Source organism: Schistocerca piceifrons, chromosome X, assembly GCF_021461385.2.
Source record: "Schistocerca piceifrons isolate TAMUIC-IGC-003096 chromosome X, iqSchPice1.1, whole genome shotgun sequence".
Lineage (NCBI taxonomy): Eukaryota > Metazoa > Arthropoda > Insecta > Orthoptera > Acrididae > Schistocerca > Schistocerca piceifrons.
Window position 1 is genome coordinate 170,302,326 of NC_060149.1, and position 23,993 is coordinate 170,326,318.

Consider the following 23,993-nt stretch of genomic DNA (forward strand, 5'->3'; position numbering starts at 1 on the left):
GGAATATATAGTGGGTGGGGAACGCCATGTAACCTAGGCTTAAACTCTAAAAAGACTCTGTTGAGGAAAAAAGTGAGTGTCTGTTGCACACATGACTTTCTAATGGTAATTCAAATCAAATATTAAAACTAAATGGCATTTAATCTGACAACTAAAGTACAAATTTTATGTTACGACCAATCCATCAGTAGTTTTGGTGACTGAATTAATTTCACCTGTTACAGTTAAAACTAACTAGTGAACCTTGCAACTACACTCTTCATTATGTTCAAAGAAATCCTTTTATAAAATTAATTGTAACGTCAATGTGTTGTTCAGACAAATTCTGTATACACTCTTTATACAACATTGAAGCTACACTGCTATGTTTCAAATATTTGCATATCACTTTAAAATAATCACTCTTCCATTAACATACCTTATATGTCGGAGGATACAAAATGTTTATTTTAGATCATTTCAGAAACTAGTTTATTCCAGCCTAAAAACTGGTTCTTGAAATTAAAGTAATTTTTGAAAGATAATTGGTATTGAGCTTGTAAGATATGCCATTTTTTACTTTTCATCATCTAACACACATTCTTATAAGCCAAAGAAGCTTATACCCATTTGAATTGACCTTCTTCACTAACATATGTTTCAGCCCTGTTTCAGGATACATCAACTTAACATTTTATAGGTAACCTCTCAATCAGTTTAAAGTTTCTCACATATCACTAGAATAACTTTGATCCTGTCACAAGCCTCCCTTACAACTGATACTAGGAATTATATTCCCACATCCTGTTGTTCCTGGTTTCCATTTTGTATGACTGACTTGGATTGAGACTCATTAACTGTGTAGACTGCTATGTATTTATGTCACTCCACACATCACAATCTTCAGGTACAAACAGCAAATTTTGCTTCTACGTGTTTCCTAAAATCATCTACTGTTATTCCATCATGTCAATGTTTCTGTACTTTTTTTATCTCTTGGATCCCAGAAATAATTTCTTCTGGCCATCTACCAAACATTCATCACCACACAAATCACACCCAGCTCCATTTCATTTTCATTATAGTTGTAATTATTTCTTGCACTCAAGCCTGTTTGTGATCCATCTGTTTTTTTATTAATTTTAGGAAATGCATCATTTAACATGCAGTTGTAATTAATTTTTTTTAATTACTGATTTCAGTCGAATCCACTCCATCTTCGGGTCATGAAAGATGTATTCAACTCTGCATTCCAAACAGCAATAAATAATAATTCATTAAATGTACTATTTAGACACAAAATTTGTTATAACGAACATGTATTCTCTCTTGAAACGTAAACAAATTACATAGCAAAATGGAGTACATGTTTGTTATAACATGTTGGACTTAAATAGAAAATTTCAAAAATTATTATGTTAACACAACTGTGGAGTGCACAGCTGAATGTATCTTTTATACTTGAAGATGGTCTGAATGTGATTAAAATCAATATTCAGAATAAAATATAAATGAAAAAATATAAACAACAGAGGACTACATCCTAGCTTGTCACATTGTCAACAGTGGGAATTATAATGTCCAAAGAGCAAAAACAAATTTAGACTGGAACACAAGCTAGAATGTCAGCTGCAGAGATAATTAAGAGATCAGACAAGAAGAGATTCCACCGAACACACAAGCATCTGACTACATATCTGCACGTCAATTGCTAAGCTAGTAAACACACAACTGACTTGAGTCAGCGGCCATCTTAATTTGGCACCTTGGAAACTAGAGGCTCTCTTCAGTACGCACAGTGCAAGTACTCCCTATTGACCAGCCATTATACACAGTTTGCTGACTGTCAACATCATTGGTTCCGTGTCCACTGTTGCCATGACATTATTGACAAGTGTGGTTACCAAATTCCTCCCCCTTTTAATCGGCACGTAAGGGTGAAAGTGCCCAGGTCCATGCCTTAAACGTCTGGAGATTGTAAAGGGAGAAACTGGACACCCAGTCAGGGGTTCAAAATACAACTGCTCTTCACCATGTTCAACTGGTTGCAGAGGTGGCATGAAAGGGAGTGACTCAACCTCCATTGGTTGCTCCCTCCACAGTTTGGAAGAGAAATTCCAAAATGATCTTAATTCATAATCAGTATGTGGGGGTGGCAAGCCCCATTGCCTCATATGCTGAGGGAAAAATGGACAGCATCTGTACAGGGTAATGACCCTAGAGGTGGCTCCTCATACGGCAACCCGCTATGCTCCTGTCACAGCCGCAATTGATTTCTGTCCTGTCACGCACCTATCACCTACAACCGCAACCTCAATCAGTTGCTGACTCCTGAGCTGGACCATCACCTCTTCTGTCCGCCCAGTCAACGCCCAAAAATGTGGACCCAAACCAACATACCCTTCTGGAACTGGGGCACGAACTGGTCTACTGTGGGCAGGGGATAGGGCACAGAAGATCCAACAATGTACATGGCCAACAGCCATGCAGGAGCTCTGCTGGACTATGCTCATTTACCAGTGTGACGCGATACATGGCTAAGAAGTGTGAACGAGCCTCCTCTGCGGTATTCTGCTATGGTTTAGCCAATGGTGTTCATTGTCAGCCAAGTGTCAAGTATGTCAATTGACACTGTCAACACCACATTCCATTATAAAAAATGTTCAGTAGGTTGTTCAAGTGACATGCAAACACAGGATCATTTGCAATCAAGGCAAAGGGTTGTAGTAGACCTTACACAGTTTGTAAGTCAGACATAGAAGAGTGAGAGCTGAGACAAGTAGAAGTTGACAGATAGTGGTAAGATAGTTGTTACTCTGTCCTTACCTAGTAGGGATGACACCTTCAGCTGTATTTACACGTCTTATTTTATTTACAACTGATTTCGGTGTTACAGTATACTATCGTCATGTGTCTCAATGATACGAGGTGATCATGTGGATACTGGGTAATCATCATCATCATCATCTACCTCAAAGAGTGTGCAAAATACTGATGCCCACTACATTGAACCTTCTTTCCTGCTTACTGTGTGTACAGCAGCAACACATCAGTTCATTTTTAAAGTAAACAGCAATTCTTCATTTGTTTCAAATAATTTAAAACAGTATGTTATTTTAAGTTCTCATTCTTCAGACAACAATACCACCTCCTTCAGTTTAATCACTTTTATTAACGGGACAAAAATAATTTCAGTGTGTAACAGAAAATTACCTGTATGTGCTGCCACAAGCAATATGTATAACAGTTTTGCCAACAAGTGCCTGGATCAATGTTGGGTCATCTCTCGAATTAGTATCACCAAGACCTAGGCGTCCATCATCACCACAACCCCATGCATAGACATTCCCATCACTTGTCAAAGATAAAAAGTGTTTCCCATCTGGATGAGCAGCCAATTTCATTACGTCCTTTTCTCCAAATCCATCAACCAACTGGGGGCACTGCAAAAGTTATTAACAAAATACTGTACTTTTCATTATGACAAAATCATGAAGTAAAACACATTTTTACAGTTTTGGTGCTATGCTTCCACAGTAAATATTCTGTAAATATGAGTTTCTTTTGTATTACTTTATATAGAGAAAATCTCAGTTGTAAAGTTATTTCTATTACAAATAGTGTGTTTCACCTAGTTAAGGTATCATCAGATTTTATGACAAGATATCAAGAGTATTTCATATCAGCAGCAAGAAAGGTGGTTGCATGAGTCTCTGACAGAAAGGTCTTTTAGATGGTTTATTCACCATCAGTTTTGATCAACCGCCTTCCTAGCCAGTAATATGAAATGCTCTTGATACCTTGTCATAAAATCTGATGAAGTCTTAAACCAGGGGAAATGTGTTATTTGTAACGGAAACAGCTTTGCAATTGACACTGTTTCTTTATACAGTCATGAAAAATGGTTGCTGTGCCAATTAGCCTATAATGAAGTGGAATAATTTTTGCTTTTGGATACCTCTCATATCTTTATACCTCAAATAACCTTTGACACCCAATCTGCCAGTACTTAATCAATATAATTATTTTCATTATTGACTGACTGTGTTTCTGTTTCATATCCTGGATGATGGAAATACAGGGTGTCCCAGGACGAATGGTCAATATTCAGGGATATGACAGGAATGATCATTCAAAGTAAGAAACTCCTGTAAATGTGGGCTCTAAAATGCATACCTAATGAGCCATGAGCGTTTGTTCAGAAGATGAGATGAGTTTTACAGATGCAAAGATGAACAAGTGCTCATAGCTCTTAAGGTATGCACCTTAAAGGCCATGTTTACTTAACTTTTTTTTCTTTTCTTTAGTATATACTACCACCTCTCAAAATGTGGAAGGGAAAGAGCTTGCAGTAGAAGAGATTTGTTTCACAGTGTCAAAGTTGAAAAAATCTCATAGCTCTTACGGTATGCCTTTTAGAGACCATGTTTACTAGACTTTTTAGCTTCATTCCTGTCATGTCCCTGAATACTGACCATTCCTCTTGAGACACTCTGTATTTAAAGAAGTATTTGAATGCTTGAACAATTTTCCCTCAATTGTTAGTTAATATGCTGTCTCCTATCTTAAGTAACAAAATGAGATGTCTACCCCATGTACAGTACTCTTTTCTTTCTTTTGTACATTTTATTGTTTTGAATTGAATCAGTAATATCACAAACTATGCAAGACTGAAATTTTTTGTAATGGCATTTATGGCATGAATGGACTTGTCTGGGGTTGACATACAGTATGTACAAAATTATGAGAGTCCAGTGCCTTGTCTCGAAGATATAAACACGTAGAAAACTGCAATGACTGCAGAAACAACATAAGTCAGCAACTTGCATGGTATCTACTATGATTGATAGATGGCATCACAATGCTGTGGCATGATATTATCCTTGCATGCTGGGTTCTAACAAAGGATGTGTTTGTATCAATGTGTTTACACTCCCAGCAACTTTCAAAGGCTATGTCATTCAGTTAAGAATCCACTGTGTGTGCAGATGATTTTGTAACGAGTTCCAGTGGAAATAAAGTTTCGGTACAACAAAGAAAAATCTCAAGAAATATGACCACTTACATGTTCCATGTAGTATGAAGCCATAATCAAATGATCATGTGCTTAGTTTCAAATAACAAAATTCTAATCCCCATGTATTTTGAAAATTGTTAATAGGTAGAAAGACAATTACAGGAGAAGTCCTTTAGTATCACTCACATTCAGGTTTCAGTGAATAAAAGGAAAAAAAGAGTTACAGAATTTTATGAAAATCTCTTCAAGTTGTCCAGTACAAGAGGAACAAAGGCACAGCAGATAATGATTTCTTAAATTTATCGCTCTCATATAATTTTTTTTTTTTGTATTATTTGTCAAATTATACTAAATTTTCTCTATATTGCTTTGTATGAAATCTTATTTATGTCAAGTATTTTTGTAATTGTTGAAAATGTCAGGTGTTTTATAATATTTCCAAGTTTGTTTTTATTTAGCAAATGTGGATTGAATGATATTCTGAGTTCCATCTATTCTGATGATGAAATATCTATCTCCTGCATGTGCAACTGTATTTTCCAATTTCTTTGCTTTAGTAACTGTAATTAAAACCAATTTCATAAGTTGATCACACTAATGTATTTTTACGTAAAAATGTGTATGTGCACAAGATTGCATTTATTCTCAGTCTGGAGAAGATAAACATAGGTAAATAGAAAAATGATCAATAATATTGGTAAAGAGTGGTGTTATTTCCAACGGAGCACCTTCATCTTTAGCCCTTAGCAACCCACCACTTAAGGACCTACTGACACTTTTCTGTAGCTCACAAACAAAAAGTTGGAAGAAACAAAACTAATTTATATGTAAAATGATCATACTATAAAGATTTCATGGATCTGTTTCATCTAGGAAGCACAGTGGTTACAAAATGTACAAAATGTTTCAGTGATGAACCAAGTGAAATACGGTAATAATTTTGGAAACACTGTAAATTTTCCAAAGACTGTAAATTTTCCAGGCTTGACTGAGTAGCACTACATCTACATTGACATACATAGCTCGCAAGCCATTGTACGGTGCGTGGCGGGTGGTACCCTCTACCGCTACTAGTCATTTCCTCACAAGTGAGAAAAGGGCAAGCCGAGTTTCACACAAACAATGCTTTCTAAAACCGTGCTGATTTATGGACAGAAACTTTTCAATCTCAAAGAAATATATTATATTTGAACTGACAATATTTTCAAGGATTCTGAAGCAAACCAATGTAAAAGATACTGGTCTGTAATTTTGTGAGTCCGTTATTTGACCCTTCCTGTATATAGGAGCCATATGCCATATGCACTTTTTTCCAGTTGCTTGGGAATTTGCGCTGGTTGAGAGATTTGCGATATATGCAAGTTAAGTAAGGGGCCAATGCTGTAGAGTACTCTATGTAAAACTGAATTGAAATTCCATTAGGACCTGGTGACTTATTTGCTGTCAACTCTTTCAGTTCTTTCTCTACATCAGTGATGCTTATTACTATGTTGTCCATACAGGAGTCAATGTCATGGTAAAATGACAGTATGTTTGTATGATTCTCCTTCGTGAACAATTCCTTAAATGCAAAATTGAAAAATTCGGTTTTACTTTTGCTATCTTCTATTGCCACACCAAACTTGTCAACAAGTGACTGGATAGAAGCCTTAGAGCCACTTACTGATTTTACGTAGTACCAGAACTTTCTTGGGTTCTCAAGAAGATCTTTTGCTAAGGACGATGATGGTACTTTTTTTACAAAAAAAATTAATCTTTTTATAGATGCATGAATTTCTATTAATGTTCACCTGTTGCCATTTGCGCATTCTCTTTTGAACTGTGCAGCCTTTGCTTCCTCAGCATTCTTTGAATTTTATTCTTAAACCATGGTGGGTTTTTTTCTGTCCTTAATCCATTTACACAGCAAAAACTTCTCCAGAGTATGATTTACCATCCGTTTAAACTCTGCCCATCATTCCTATACGTCTATCTTACTGGAACTAAATGATGTCAATTTACTGTCTAAGTGTAAAGCTAACAACTGTCTACCTGCTCTTTCTAGCAAACATACTCTTCTAGCCTTCTTGATTGATTTATTAACTTCAGTAATATGATGATATCATGGTCACTATTCCCTGTTTCTCTACCAACGCTGTCAATTAGGTCGAGCCTGTTTGTAGCTAGGTGGTCTAAAATATTTCCATATCATGTGGACTGTCGAAGGAGCTGCTCAAGACAGTTTCTGGAAAACATGTTCACAAGAACTTCACAAAACTGTCTGTACCCCCCCGCAATGAATCCACAAATATCCCAGTCTATACTCACGAGGGAATGTGTCCAATAAGACATGTCAAAACCTACCCTGAAATTTTTACACAGGAAGAAGACAATGAAAAAATGCACTGTCAGAATTTTAGCTACTAAGAGGCACTGCATGTATTAAAAAAAAGAGCTGAAAACTGTCAAATTCACAGAGCGCCAGGCGACGGTAGAAACGTACACCTCTAGTGGCACTGTAGCAACTGCACATGTGCAACTAGGCGCGCACGCATTTACACACACACACACACACACACACACACACACACACACACACACACCTGAGGTCGGCGGTACATTTGTAAACAGGAAACATGACACAAACTGATTGTAATTTGTAAAGGACATTTCAGGTTTCAATTTGTTGATAGTTTCTCTGACACTTGCTATTCTCTCAAATTAGCCACTCAAGTAACATCTATTACAAATTATCAGTTGCTTTTTGCAGTATTGGTAAGTATTGACAATACAGATAAATCTGAATTAATATTTATTGTGCTTCCATAATGCATGCCTGCTAATAGTACCTTCTTTTTTTCTTCCTGTTTCGCAGTAATGTGGAATCCAGTTAACGTTCTCTATTTAGCAATGATGAAATATGAAGAACGTCATTTCCAACCGAAATCACCTACTTCTCCTGAGGACGTACATATGTATCATTTGTTAGTTGATTTCCTCGACATTCATTCGAAAGATATCGACGTTTCATTTGAAATTGTGGATACGTTAGAAGAAATAGGAAATAACTGTGACGATTCCATAAATTATGGTTTGGATGACGTCAGTTGTGCTAGAAGCAGTTCTGAAGAAGAATACCTTCCAAGCCTCAAAAAAACATGTACTGCAACAGTTTTCAGTGACAAAGAAAGGACAGTGATATATTGGTTAAATAAAGGAGGGAAAAAAGGCTTGAAGCTACGCAGTGTACAAAGGTGTTTTTGTTTTGTAAAATCAGAGCGTGAACTGTACAAATGGAAGACTGAATCACACGAATTAAGAAATATGCGCCAAATGGAAACCCGTAATCATCTGAATGAAAAACTGTTCGAAATATTTTGAACTGCTCATGAGAGGCTATGCACGTTACCAATGGAGGCCTACGAGACTGGGCCCTCCAAATTATATCTGACATGAACATTGCTAATTTCCAGGTTTCGTCGACCTGGCTACATAGGTTCAAGAAATCATATAAAATAAGAAGTCGCAAAATTACCAAGTTTATGTCATGTAAATGTATAGAGCAGCTGCCAGTGATAGACAATGCTATAGAGAAATTCATAGCTGACGTAAAGATGAAACTTGCTGTTATCCCCACAACTGCTGTTTATAATGCTGATTAGTCAGGTTTCGTGAAAGAACTGCATGCACACCTCACTTTAACATTCCAGGGTGAAAAAAAGACACAGTCGGTTGCCCAGTCTGAATACAATGACACATTCATATACGATAATGCCAGTGATAAGCATGAGTGCATTACCGTTTCCCCAGCTGTATGTCTGTCTTCAAGAACCTCAAGGCAAATTAGGTATAAAAATATAATAAATTGACTGTTTAGTTGCAAAAATATTGTAATCGACATATCAAAATCTGGAAAAATTGGAAAGAATAATTTTCAACATTTCATTCGAAACATATTTCTACCAGCTGCTTTTGTTGGATTCATGGTCTGGACATAATGACACCTCCGTTTTTGTGGAGGATGATGAAAAATTTGTAGATGCGATGTGGATTCCACCTGAAACTACTAGTGCGATTCAACCTCTCGATAAAGAATTTTTTCAACAACAGAAAGTATTTTTCAGGAAATTATGAGACAACATAATTTCTGATACCTCTCTCTCATTTCAGGTTTATCAGCAGAACACTATTACTAAGCTCCAGTCATTTGTGCATTAGCAGTTTTCTTCACCATGCTTTACGAATTTGATTAAGTATGCCTGGTATGCAGTGCAATATGCAGAACAATGGCTGGGACCATTTCTGATCCCATCCCAGTTCTGTCTTAATAATACTAGTGGTTACTGCAAAGTGCCTGACTGCAAAATGGTTCAAATGGCTCTGAGCACTTTGGGACTCAACATCTGAGGTCATCAGTCCCCTAGAACTTAAAACTACTTAAACCCAACTAACCTAAGGACATCACACACATCCATGCCCAAGCAGGATTCGAACCTGCGACCGTAGCAGTCACACGATTCTGCACTGAAGTGCCTAGAATCGCTCGGCCACAGTGGTCGGCTGCCTGACTGCATTAATTTTTCCTTTGTCTGGTGTGCCTGGTGCGAGAAAAAAATTATGTTTTTGTCTATTGAATGACACTTCACATTTCAGCGATGACTACAGAGAATAAACAAAGAACTGTTTCACTGATACTCAAATGTACAACATTCAAACATTATTATAAGGAATGGGCTACAGGAATTGTTATAAAATGTAGTACTGTACGACAGATTTCATTTCAACAAATTTCAAGTCCTCATTGATGGAAGTTGCCTGTGACATCAAACACTGCCATGATTTTCTTTTCTCTGCTAGCCACTTCTATCAGAATTACATGTGCAAGAATTGAACTGTCGATATGAAGCTACTAAAAAAAAAAAAAAAAGGTTTGGAGAGTTTTAGCCAGGTTTTCACTGGAGGAAACAAGATAACAAGCACGAGCAAAAGAGAATTCTGTCTGGCATACCCGGTAGGTCTCTTGCAGGTCTTTCAACTGGACACCACTGCAGCTACTTACACGTCCCTAACCTTCCCCAGCTACCTAATCAGAAAATGGAGATCTGCAGTTTATGTGAAATCCTAACCACATGTCTTTCATGGCTATTCCAACATATGTAAGAAGTGAATGCTCGGTTAAAGATCATAGTGAAAAAGTTGTGGTCTGAAAGGGATTTGATCCTGCACTCTCTGGATCATGAAGCGTGCGCTTTGCCACTAGACCATTTTTGTTTTAGAAGAAGACGAAGAACACGAAGAAGGGGGGAGGGGGAGAGAGAGAGAGAGAGAGAGAGAGAGAGAGAGAGAGAGAGAGAGAGAGAGGAGAAGAAGAAGAAGAAGAAGAAGAAGAAGATTTTCGACTAGTGCTAAGGAGAGATGGAGATGTAACTTCATGTAAAGTGCACAATTGCCACATATGTCATGCTTCCATACAAATTGAGACACTTCAACTCTTCCTTTCCTGCACCATTCTGCCTACTCCATCAAGCACAGTGCACTCACCATACAAAATAATCCTCACTGAATACCAAAGTTTCACATTGTGGTTCTAACAAGATAGTCGTATCCTGTACACCAAATATTAGCTCCAGAAATTAAAAACTAATAACACAGCATTCACAGGTAATGTTCGCTACCTTGTGTTCTCTTCCGTTCCCTCTAGTATAAACGATTGCACCCATATACAAGTGAATGGTAGTGAATTTTCTGCAAATGCTCATTCACACGTGTTTGCTTCCATTTGCTCCATTGTAAACTAGGCTTTAGGTGCTCAAAATTGGAGTCTGTGGACTCTGGATAGCTCTGCTACGCAGCGCTGCGTGAGTGATTTGCAGAGTCATGCTCTAGGCAGGCAGGCTGTACAAATCATTGTTGTAAGCTGTTCCTCCCACGGAAAAAATGTGTAACTTCAACATTTTTTACAAAATACTTGTGGTGCCTCTTAGCAGCTAAAAAGTTGGCACTGCATTTCTTTTGTTGTCTTATTACTGTGTAAAAATAATTCAGGGTAGGTTTCACATGTCTTATTGGACCAAAACCGTCACAGCAGAATTGGGTGACCATCTTATACACAAACGGATAACTTCACTGTCACACTGGTCACACTGAAATTTGACCTCAACAGAGACAATATTTTTGCCAAGTGCCCCGCCCCCTCCCTCCCCCCCTCCCCCCCCCCCCCCCCACACACACACACATACAAAAACTCCTTTGGCATCTAATCTGTCTTTTTATTATAAGTTCCATGAATCACTAACTATCTCAGAGTTGTCTACTTTGGCGTTCAAACAGCTCTCAGTCCTGAGAATAATTTCAGTGCAAGAAGTTTCCGGGAGGGCACTAAATTGAGGAACTTTGTTAGGAATACTTCAACAATTTATTGATAAAATTTTGACAGTCAAAATGTCTTTACTGTGAATGTGGTCTGATTTCGCTATCTAAGTGCCATCTGGTGAATATTCATCAGAGAACCTCAACCCATCACCGATCCTAAAAATCTCATTACGTGCACTCCAGAAGTACTCTGCTACGTGAGTAGCTGTTTCCTTTGTGTAGTACACCCCTGATCTATCAAGGGGAGTCCTACAATTCCCCAATTAATAATGCAAGTCCAGAAATCTGCAGTCAAGATTGTCACAGAGTCAACGAAGTCTCTGGTTGAGACCCTCCACATGGCTCCAAACCAAAGGACCCAAATCAATTCAGAGAACAATGTTGAAAATTGCAAGCTCCACCAGCAGCCTTCGCCACCTCTGCCAGTCGCCTGTATGAACGGAGCATGGCCTCAGAACCCAAGTGACAGGCATCGTCAGTGCCGATGTGAGCCACAACTTGCAGATGACTGCACCCTGTCCACTCAACAGTCGCAAGCAAGACCTCCTCCACATCTCAGATGAGGCATCTCGGCAGACATACTAAGTGCACACTGGCTTTCTTTCAGGCTCTGAATGCTATCTGCCTAAGAGGGTGCATAACGTTTGTAAAGTTGGAGCTCGCAATCACAAGTAAATCCCTCCATGTGCCTGCTTGGACCTTGCTGAAGGAGCAGCCATCTGTCCATGCACAGGGTGAACATGCCAGGCCAGGTGGCCAGCCTCCACATTGGTCCTCTGTCTCAATTGATGCAAATTTGTTACCACATGCCACTCATTCTCCCGTGAGGGCAGATCCACTTCATCAGGTACAGTGGGAGGTCCCTCAGCAGCAGAGCCTATGGACAAAACAAGTGACACCTGAAGTGTTTCAGGCAATGCACCAGATTCTCCACCACTACTACACCCCAAGGCAGCAGCCTGAAGACAACTGACCACAGCCAAAAGCACATTCAACTGTTCGCAAATTGTGGCCAACTCCTCCTCCGTCTGTATGCGGCATACTCACATCCTCCCCATCCCAGTATTACTAATTCAAGAATTGACTATAAAAGCACAGACATAAACTTAGGTATGCAACCTGATAAGCTCCAGACATGTCACCAATGGAGGCTGATGCCTTATGAGCTGTGAATCTAGCTGTTCAGCAGAAATGAAAACTATGCTACAGCTCTACTTGGAAAATGAATCTGAGCATACTTTTCTTTGTATGTGAGCTTCACGCATGCCTCTTCCAATGTGTGTTTTCAAAAGTCACTCCTATAAATAAAAAAAACTTTGATATTAATAAGTGACTAAGCCACTGGTCAAACCAAAAAGTGGAAGAGGAATTTTTATCTGCAAATTCTCTGCAGGCAACATTCCTGCATACATGAAAAAGTCTCACTATGTAATGCTTTTGCTTTACTTGAAACAGCTATGTACTTCTACAATAACTGGTTAATCACAGAGTTTATCTCTACTCACTTACGCATGTAGACTATGCTTGATTTCAAGAAAATTGCCGTTGTTTCTTGACTACAAGAAGCAAATTCTGAAGTATAAGACATATTCTATGATGTAGTATCTGAAGGACAGGCCAATGTTCTTGGTCATTTGGATGAGTGTTGATATCCACCAGCAGTACCACCCATTCAGTAATGAGTTTTATAAATATAATTTGAAGGCTCTATTTTCCATTTCCAAAAGAAATTGACTATGATCCCCATATGTATGGGTAAGCCTCAGTCAAGCATCATATGCCTGACAAGCTGCCCCCAATTAACATTTTGCTTCAAACACTGGAAGCTGGAGGGAACTGTATGAATTTTTGGTTACATTGTCAAAATTTTTGTTTCTTGTGTCTTTCTTTCTTTCTTTCAGTAGTGATAAGCACCTTTCTCAAAACTGATGAGCATCAGATTAACCATTGCTTGCTTCCAGTAATTAACAAGGTAAACCTCGTTTTGATGTTGGGGATGTGATAGCCTCACACAGTCCATGTCAGTAAGTGAAGTTGATCGATCTCAAAAACATACAGTGTTTCACCATAACACCAAATACTGGTGGTTGGAGCACAGGAGAGATTCTGATAATGAACAGCTGGCGAAATTGATTAGCCCACTTTCAGAAACCCTAAGTTGATAAATCAGAACCCACACAATGCTAGCAGAGCACCCTCGAGTAATTATCATTTAGCATCAATAAGGTTATAAATACTACTTTTGCTGGTGATGCCTTCGCCAGCACACCAGTCAGCACTTGGAAACATTGCTGAACTAAGGGTGCCTATGACAAGAGAAGACCATGGCACGCCCCCAGACTGCACAACGATAACGTCCCTGGGCAGCAGGCATATAGGCCACCGTCGTTGACCAAGCTGTCTCAATATCAGTACCTCAGTATGTCGCATCGGGATTCAGTTCGCATTGCATCTCAATATGTAGCACTGTGCTCTAGTCTTCCACAGTGATAGTCGTCGCCTCGCACCTTATCTAGCTATGAGGGAACGTTAGTCACCGTATGTAGTCGTGATACAGACACAGACAAGATTCAAGAATCAGAACATTTTATTTGATTGCTGTTAACCACAGAACTTCAGACTGGACATCATTGAAGTTAAGTACTCAATTGGTTCCAATAATAAAGCATATTTTAACCAAGTGTGCATTTCGTGTTGCAGTGAGAGGAAACCAGCCAGCCACCTACCAAACCATCCTCTCCTCATCCAGCCAGGAACCACAAAACATTACAAGAGGGCACAGTCACAACACTAGTGGCACAACAAATATTGCCCATGTGATGGTCAAACAGTAACGTAATCTATATAACATGAAAAAGAACAACTTTGGTCTCGAAACCATGAGGTTCATATCACATAGCTCCAGGTAGGATGAACTGAAGAGATAAAATACATTCTCTAAAATCAGTTAATACAAAGATAACATAATACCTGGTTTCAATTACACACAATTAACTACGGGGCTAAGAAGTAATAAAATTGGACAATTCAAGAACTGTAATGCAAATTTTTAAAATATATAATGTTTATTTGTATGCAAATGGACCAGGACAAAATATTTAAATGTAATATTTACAAGCATATAAAAAGCCCTGAAGATAAAGCACAACATTTGGTGAACTACCATATCTGTACAATACCAGTTCCTCCCTCTATTACCGTAAATATATACCTCTTGATAATTTAAATAGAACCCAGTGGTTTTTGATGTAATGCAATAAACAGCTTTAGATAGCACAGGTGGCATAAGAAAATGTAAAAGAAATGTATAAAGCTGTAATTGCGTCTAGCATAAGGTAGAAGTTTCAGGGTAGTTTTTTTTCTTTGCAATTAAAAAAAGCAGAACGAGCTTGAATACAAAAATAACTGATTGAAATTTACAACATTGATTAATAAATAAAACTTCACTGTAGTGTCAAACATTATACATTTACATACCAAATACTGTAACGCCCTGTAAAATGGTACAGGACAAGGTACATGGCAATTTTTGTGTACTTCTCAAACAGCTCTTCACATTTAATGCTTCACTCAGTCACACCCCCAACTACCACATTTTTATTTCCTCTAGTGCAGAAACAATTTGAAACATTTGCAGACTTTCATTTTGGGTCAAAAGTAATACGTAAAAAATAGCTATAACCAACCTGAGTTTCAGAACTGTAATGCAGGACATAAACCTTGCCTGTATTAGCAAGGATATGCATGCAACGTTCAGCACATGATATCTGAACCACTCCTAGTTCTCCAATACACTGGCAGCAATGGGGAGACATAGCTGTGCCACTACCGCTGCCCCATGCAAGCCAACCCCATGCTAGAACTTCTTGATACTGTCCCATATTCTGCAAAACAGAACACACAGATGCATGTAGATTATGATTAACATGACAAGAAGCACAATAAATAATCAATACAGAGGACTGTTTCAAAACTGAAACCAAAGCTGTTGACAAATAAGAATACAGATAAACAGCAGATATCAATCTGTCTTCAATACATCAATGTAAAGCCACATCAATCTATAAATATCTTCATCAAACAGACGTACTGTGCTTATGATCAGTTTGACATGGTCTTCTTCTTCTTCATTCTTCTTCTTCTTCTTCTTTTTAAATTTAAAAACACGTAGATCTCTCCTAAGACCACTCAACAAGCTACTCATGTGTGAATAAGATGTCATAGCCAGTTTATTTACTTTAAGATCAACTACTGCCTTTTAAGTTGACTAGTAGTATGCTATCAACTGCAGAATCCAATCCCATCTCATGTACCTACTCATGGGTTCAACTTTCCACAGGCCATGTTCAATACTTGATCCAGCTCACAGTTTTAACTTACCACATACAATTAACACTGTGTCCACTCCAGTAGGAGTAATTGAATTCCATTTCAGTAACAGCCTTAATGCTGTGGGAAAGCCAAACTTCTCACTATATCTGTTCACCCAGTGGTGATATACTTGCAGTATTGTGGGAGAATCTCTGTGGAAAGTGAAAGTGGAAAGTGAAAGGTAAGGAAAAAAGCTTGTGGTAAGTTGAAACTTTCAGTCAGTTCATATGGTGAGCTCAGATACTGCAGTTGTAGTGCACTCATAATTTGGTTTTTGAAGCTCTAGCAGTAGCCATGTTTGCAGAAAAAATTATGGAAATTCAGTTCTCTAAAAATACTCATTAATGAAGGCACAAAGGTGCTGAGACATGTTTGTATACTTATGAGCAACAGTTGTTTGCATAATAGGTGGACCTGAATTCCATAGTGTAGTGCACTGCTTGCAAATGGCAGGTATTGGTACTGTTGTACTGCAGATAACTGGGCACAGTAGAGTAAAAATTACTGTCCAATCACATTAAAGTGACCACTTGTCAAATCCTAAATAATCACTTTCTGCAGTGCAGACTGCTGCAAGACATGCGGGAAGAGTGTCATTGAGGTTCTGGAAGGTACCACCAGGGATGTGGAGCCATGCGAACACCAGTGCCATGGTGAGCTGCACTAGGTTTATTTGGTTGAGGATCCATGGCATGTACCAATTCTCAAGTGGGTTTAAATCCGGGGAGTTACTTGGGCAGGGGTGTACAGCAAACTCATCCTGGTACTTTCCGAACCATGCACGTACACTGCGAGCTATGTGACACATTACACTGTCCTACAGGTAAATGCCATCGTGCCAACAAAATACAAACTGCACACAGGGTTGGACATGGTCCCCAAGGATAGGCACATACTTGTGGTGATTAATTGTGCCCTCCATAATGATGACAGCATCCAGGGAATGCCACAAAAACATCCCCCAGATGATAATGCTCCAATGGAACCTAATAGGTGATTCATCAGAAAAGCTCACCTGCAACCACTCAGTGGAAATCCAGTTGTGGTATTGGCATGCAAATTCCAGCCTTCATCACTGATGAACAGCAGTCAGCATGGATGCATGAACAAGGTGCCTGCTGAAGAGGCCCATACACAGCAATATCCACTGACCAGTCACTAAAAAGACACTGTCAGTAGCCTCTTGGCTCATCTGGGCAGTCAGTTGGTCAACGGCTGCATGTCTATTTGCATCTCTGCAGCTGTCATTCACCCATATCATCTGTGGCCCATGACGCACCAGTTGCCTAAGTACCGGCTTTGGATAGTGCAATTTTGTCACGTACAGTGTATTTTTACCACGGCAATATGTAAACCGATTACAAACTTAGCCATTTAGGAAATGCTTCCACCCATGGCCCAAATGCCAGTGATGATGCCCTTTTGGATGTCAAATTTCTCCATTTCTGCATTACAACAACAACAACAACACTGTTTTCTTTGTCCCCCCCCCCCCCACTGCTGCCGATACAAAAAGAACTGCACTACAGTGCTAGGTGGTTACTACATCACAGGGTGCCATCAGAGTGGAACCATCAATGATGCAGCAAGGAGGCAAAGCCATTGCAGCATTGGTGGTCCAGTTACCTCACATCTTAACCATGGACTTCTTGTGGTTTATGTGAAAGAAAGGGAAAAAAAGGAAAAAGGAAAGAAAACAATGCTGCAGTAAATTAAGGATGGGTAAAGACCGTATAAATACTCGCACTTGTAGTCAAAGATATCATAGTCTGCCAGCCACCAGTCCCAAGGAGGGATCTACATTGGTTCATGGGTCCATGAATGTAAATGGCTCAACCAATCTCCCTTGCCAGTCTGGAGATGCTGGCTGCAGCCCTGCAGCTGATCCCAAGTCCTACGCTGTGGACTTAGCATTTTCTAACTGGCAGGTCACTTAGGGGGCCTAATTCAGCTGCTGCTAACCTTCAACCCTGAGTGTCTCTGGGTCTCATCCAGGGCTGTGCAGCCACTCATCCGCCATCACTTGGGCTGGGAAACTCCTGGCTGCCAGCCTCTGCTCATGTGGGCAGACATTTCTGTGGTGATATGTCCCTTCTACACTGGGTCCACTGGATCTCACATTCCTCATCCAGAGCTACTCATCTACCTCCAGGTAGTGTGGCTGCCACAATGGGGTACTGACTAGCTGGTGCGAATGGCCTTACCTCACTGGTGGCGTCACCACTTCCTTGCCTGCATGACACTGCTGAGCCACTCGGTGACCACAGCACTTTCCCCATTGACTCTATATGGCTTAAATTATACCAATATTATTAATTTTCTTTCCTATTCCATTTGCATATTAGGCAAGGAAGAAATGAGTCTATATGTCTCTCTGTAAATGCCCTAACCTCTCTCATTTTTTCCTCATGATTCCTATGCGAGATGTACAATGGTGGCAACATAACGGTTGCACAATCATCTTTGAATACAAGTTCTCTAAATGAGAACTACAATGTTGTCCTTCCAAAGATTCCCATTTAAGTTACCTGAGTATTTCTGTTAAAAATCTCTTATGGGCTACACTGACCAGTTACGATACTAGCAGCGCATCTCTGAATTAGTTTGACCCTGTTTTCATGCCAACCTGATACAGACTCCGACCTCTGGAACAACATTCTAGAATTGATCACACTACCATAATGTATGTGATTTCCTTTAGAGATGCATGAAGTTTTCCAAGAACCCTTTCAACAAATCTAAATCTTCTAGTCACCTTCTCTAATACTGATTTTATGTGATCGTCCCATTGCACATAGCTTCTTAATATTACCCCTAGACACTTATATAGTGTTATGAGCTCAAGAAGTTAAGCACTAATCTTGTAATGAGATTCTATGTGGTTCTTTATCTTTGTTATCGGGATAATCTTAGCAACTTATAGCATTAGCTTGCCACAGGCAGTGTTCAAGACTTCAAGACTTTACACAGCTCACATTTAAAGAGCTGCTATTCATAACACCAAGTCAAAATTTTGTCCAAGTCTTTCTGAATTTCCTTATGATCTTTCAATGAAAATACTTTCCTGTACACAAATGTAGTGTCAGTGAACAATCTTATAGTACCACTGATCCTACCTGATATATCGCTTGTGTGTGTTGGAAATATTAGAGGTCCCTATGAAATTGTTCATAGGTGAATGACCAATTATCAGAGTCCAACAGGCACAATATTTTGGTAAACAACCACACCGCCATCAACAGGTGCACTGATGAATTGAGGCCTAGAAGCTAGTGTGGTATTTTTATGCTTTTATGCACCCCCCTTCCCCCCCACCCTCTTCCTCTGACGCACTGATCCATATACAGTCCACATTGAGCATGTCCTCCACCTCCTCCTGCCAACTCACTACTCCATCTGAGGCTTACGCACAAGAACGCGTGCTGCTGGTGTGTCTGCTGTCATTTTGCCTAGCCTCAACAAAATATTGTCCCCATTCGACACTGAAATCCACCATTCATCCGTGAACTATTTCATCATAAATTATGCCAGGAGACCCTGAATTTATGCTTCCTTAGGACATATTTGCTGTTACTTTCATTTCTATGAAATATTCACCATCCAGTATAAAGGTAATGTACTACATTCTATTAGTCAAATATTCCACAATCACATATTTGCGAAGATACTGTACATGATTGTATCTTGATTAGAAGTTGATGATGTGGTGCCAGACACCTTATGGTAATCTAGAACACTGGAGTCTCTCTGTTTACCAGCATCTATTGTTTCCAAGATGATGTGTATGAACACAGCAATCTGTTTTTCACATGAATGCCTTTCCTGAATGTCTGATGATTTTTTTTTAGAGAAGTTCATTTTCCAACAGGAACATCAAAATTTGTGAGTGTAGAATATGCTCTAGGATCCTGTAACAGATGGACATAAGTGATTTTGGTCTATAGTTTTGATCTGATCTAATCCCTTTTTTGTAAACAGGGGTGACTTGTCTCTTTTCCAGTCACACAGGACTATTCACCACATGAGCTATTCTTGATAAAAGTGAGCTAGGAGAGGAGTTAATTCTGTAGTGTATTCAATATAAAATCTACCTAGAATTCATTCAGGACCTGGTCCGTTATTTGCTTTAAGTGGTCTCTATTGTTTTTCATTACACTGGCTGCTAATAACAACATCACTCAATTGTGAGTATGTGCAGCAGTCAAACATCAGTACGGTAGTATCCTGTTGTGTGAGTACATTTTTAAACACAAAATTTTAAATTTCTGTTTTCTGTCTGGTGTCTTCAGTTTAGACATCAGACAGATCTCTGAGGCTTTGAATGGAAAGTTTAAATCCATTTATTGTCTATATGTATGACTAGAAATTCTTTACATATTCTAATAAATCTTTCACCAGGATCTGATGTGAAAATCAATGTAGACTCATATATTATCCTCCTTACAGACACACAAGTTGTCATTAACTTTTCTCTATCAGTACCCCTGTTATCTTTCTTGTAGCCAGAGTGTAATGATCTCTGTTTTCACAACATTCTGCGTACAGTATCATTAAACCAGAGTGGCTCTTTCCAGTCTTTTATTATCTTCCTTCAAATGTACTTATCCAAGTTGCAGTTTGTAACCTCTTCCAACTTTAAGCAAAACTGCCGTGAGTTTGAGAGAGCTGAACTACACTTACATCTACATACATACTTCACAAGCCACTGTGTGGTCCATGGCAGAGGGTACCTTGTACCACTAATAATCATTTCTTTTCTTGTTATACCTGCAAACAGAGTGAGGAAAAACAGTAGTCTACATGCCTCCATACGAGCCCTAATGTCTCTTATCTTTGTGGTCCTTACACAAAATGTATGTTGACACCAAGAGAATCTTTCTGCAGTCAGCTTCAAACGTTGGTTCTCTAAATTTTCTCAGTATATTTCATGAAAAGAATATCATCTGCCCTCTAGGGATTCCCATTTGAGTTAATAAAGCGCACCTCCATAATATCTGAGCACTGATAAAAACTGCTGGTAACAGAACTAGCAGCCTGCTGCTAAATTGCTCCAATGTCTTTGTCTTACCAATCTTATCAAACCTGATGGGGGTCCCAAACATTTTGAACAGTACTCAACAATGGGTCACACTAGCTTTCCACATGCAGTCTCCTTTATATATGAGTTACAGTTTCCTAAAATTCTCCCAATAAGCCAAAGTTGACCACTTACTTTCCCTATTGCCATCCTTATGTGCTAATTCCATTTCATAGCACTTCACAACACCACGCCAAGATATTTTACCGACATGACTGTGTCAAGCACCACATTATTAATGCTGTATTTGAATATTCTGGGACTGTTTTTCCTACTCCTAGAAATTTTGTCTAAATTATCTTGTATCCTCATAGTCACTCAACGATGACAACTTTTCATACGACAAAGCATCAACAACAAACAGCCATAGATTGCTGCTCACCTTGTACGTCAGATCATTTATGTATATAGAACATAATAGCAGCCATATCATACTTCCCTGGGGAACTCCTGACAATATCCTTATCTCTGATGAAGACTCGCTGTCGAGGACAACATACAGTGTTCTATTACTTAAAGAAGTCTTCAAGCCATTCACATGTCTGGGAGTCTATTCCATATGTGTTAAAAGTCTGCAGTGAGACACCATGTCAAACATTTTCTGGAAATCTAGGAATATGGAATCTGCCTGGTTGTCCTTCACCTATGGTCCACTGAGTAAATGTGAGAAAAGGCAGGCTGAGTTTCAAATGAGTGATTGTTTGGTTGTTAACAGAAGCTTCTCCATCACAAGAAAATATTCTGCATTCAAACTGAGAATACGTTCAAGAATTCTGCAGCAAACCAACATTAAGGATATTGGTATATAATTTTGTGGGTTCGTTGTCTGTAATTTTGTGGATACTTTCTTTTACTCTTCTTACATAGAGGAGTCATCCGTACTTTTTTCCAGCCACTTGGGGATTTCCACTGGGCAAGAGATCCACAATAAATGCAAGCTAAGTAAGTGGTCAATGCCACAGAGCAGTCTCTGTAAAAGTAAACTGAGATTCTGTCAGAACCTGGCGATTTGTTCGTTTTCAACATTTTCAGTTGCTCCTCTATGCCAGAGATGCCTATGGGAGTTTGTGTGACAGTCAAATTATGGTTCTTCTATTTCCACACCTGACTGGTTAACCAGTGACTAGGTAGAAACATCTGACTCACTTAGGGATTTTACGTAGGACCAAATTATTATTGAGTTCTCAACAATACCTTTTGCTGCAGTACAATGGTGAAAGTTATTTTATGCTTCTCGTGTCGATCTTTTTAGAGCACAATAGTCTCTGCTTCCTCAATCACCATCATTCTCAGTTTGTATTTTAAATAGTTTGAAAATGCATCTCTATCAGTTTGACCAAACACAAATACCTTCCTCGCTATCTTGAAAACCTTTTTGTCTTTAGTGATAAACCAAAACCGGATGAAATTCATTTGCCAGATTAATGACTGTTAGTGTGAAGCACTGATTAGTCTGTGTCTGCTTTACAAACAGTTTCCTATCTCAGTTTAGGAAAATGTGTAACTAATTGTCACCCACACCTCATATTCATAAACATTCAAAAGAAGAAAACACAGAAGAATACTACTCAACTCACAGATGGCATGCAAGTTTTCCTGCCTCTCAAATTAAGGTAACATTAAGGCAACATGAAAGTCACCTGTCAACAGAAATAAATCCCAAATCCTTGATAAACCAATGCCAATGCTAAAACACAGTCAAACAGACAGTAAAAGTACTAAGAGTACACTAACAAAACAGCATCCTCATATAAAACAATTTGAAGAATGTAATTATTATATGAACATTTACTCTAGAAGTCACTTTACAGATTGTGGAGAGAAGGCAAAAATGACTGTACACAACCATACACATGCTATCCCTTCCAGTGATTGCCATTTATAATCCTTGTATATGTCTGTAACATTTTTGTATTAAGTAAACTGGCTATTACAATACTCCAAGTATTTGTCTCAATTCCTCATATCTCTGCCATCTGGACTAACTCGTTGAGGACCTAAACATACTATCATTACTCAGAACAGCTTACACAAGAGTGCTGTATGCAGTTTGTTCAATATATTTTTTCAAAACATCCCCCAACAAAATGAGGTCTTCCTTTCATCCTCTATAACAAACTTAACATGTCTGTTTCATTTCATTTTGCTTTGTGTGTCTGGAATTAGGAGTCATAGGAGAAATTAAAACTTTCAGAGTGCAGTCTCCTACTGGGTTTAAGTAGCTCCATGATACTTTACATATCATTCACATCTGTTAAGTACTTTTTGTATGTGAAAGAGTGACTCTACGCCTTTGTAATATGAATGGTGTGCTGCATATTTGCGCACACATGTTACATTGTTATTCATAATTGGTAAGCACATTATTTAAGGATATTTTGTTCTTTACACAAATACCAGAATTCTGTCAAGTTTATCATAATCACCACCATCACAATTGGATTAAATGATCCTTTTGCTGAGAAACAGCATAGATTATTTAAAATGGAGTATGACTTTTACTTTAACTACATTCATCATCTCAAGAATAAAATGAAACTCAAATGTAGAACTGATTCGGATGAATTACTACATCACAAATATTCTATTATCACATCTCCACTGAAGCAAACTTATAACACGAGGTATTATGACACCTGTAGAACAGTGTAGTGACAGAACGGTTGTGTGAAGCTCTCTCCACAGCAGCACTGAACAGCAACTCATAAATACACACTGCCAGAAGCCTCTACTTAACATTCAGGATTACAGTTAGCAGCACTGTGACCAGTGACCATTTACAATAAAGGGCAGCATTCTAACAGGCTAGGAGTAGTGTTCATAGTCCCTAAGAAGACGGATTAAACTTAAAACACACCAGTACCTAAACTATCAGAATGTTAGCTGATATACTAAATTATAAATAATGGTATTAATGGGGATGACAAAGAAAGTGCCAAAAGAAGAGGCTAAGACCAAAATGCTATGTAACATATAGGGTGCTGAAAGCCACAACTAAGAACGAAAGCAGATGTAAAAATGTAGAAAATTACATGTTACCTGATGAGGAAAATGTTAATGTGCTTCAAATAAGAAACTATGTGGAGAAAAGTGCTCAATCCTAATTCATGGGTTAACTACAATTAAAAATGGCACAGAAAGTAAAATTAACACAATTTTTAAAAAATCAGCTTCAAAATACACTGCATCCATGAACAC

At 38.7% G+C, this 23,993-nt stretch overlaps 1 protein-coding gene across 1 annotated transcript in view; it reads right to left on the reverse strand.

Annotated features, from left to right (window-relative positions):
• Window positions 1-23,993, reverse strand: part of LOC124723043 (E3 ubiquitin-protein ligase HERC2) — an 819,840-nt gene that overhangs the window by 692,475 nt on the left and 103,372 nt on the right. The window contains exons 11-12 of the mRNA XM_047248222.1: window positions 15,034-15,231; window positions 3,193-3,422 (exon numbers count right to left, since the gene is read on the reverse strand). Of these exons, the coding sequence (XP_047104178.1) occupies window positions 3,193-3,422; window positions 15,034-15,231 (428 nt within the window). The remainder of the gene's footprint in view (window positions 1-3,192; window positions 3,423-15,033; window positions 15,232-23,993) is intronic.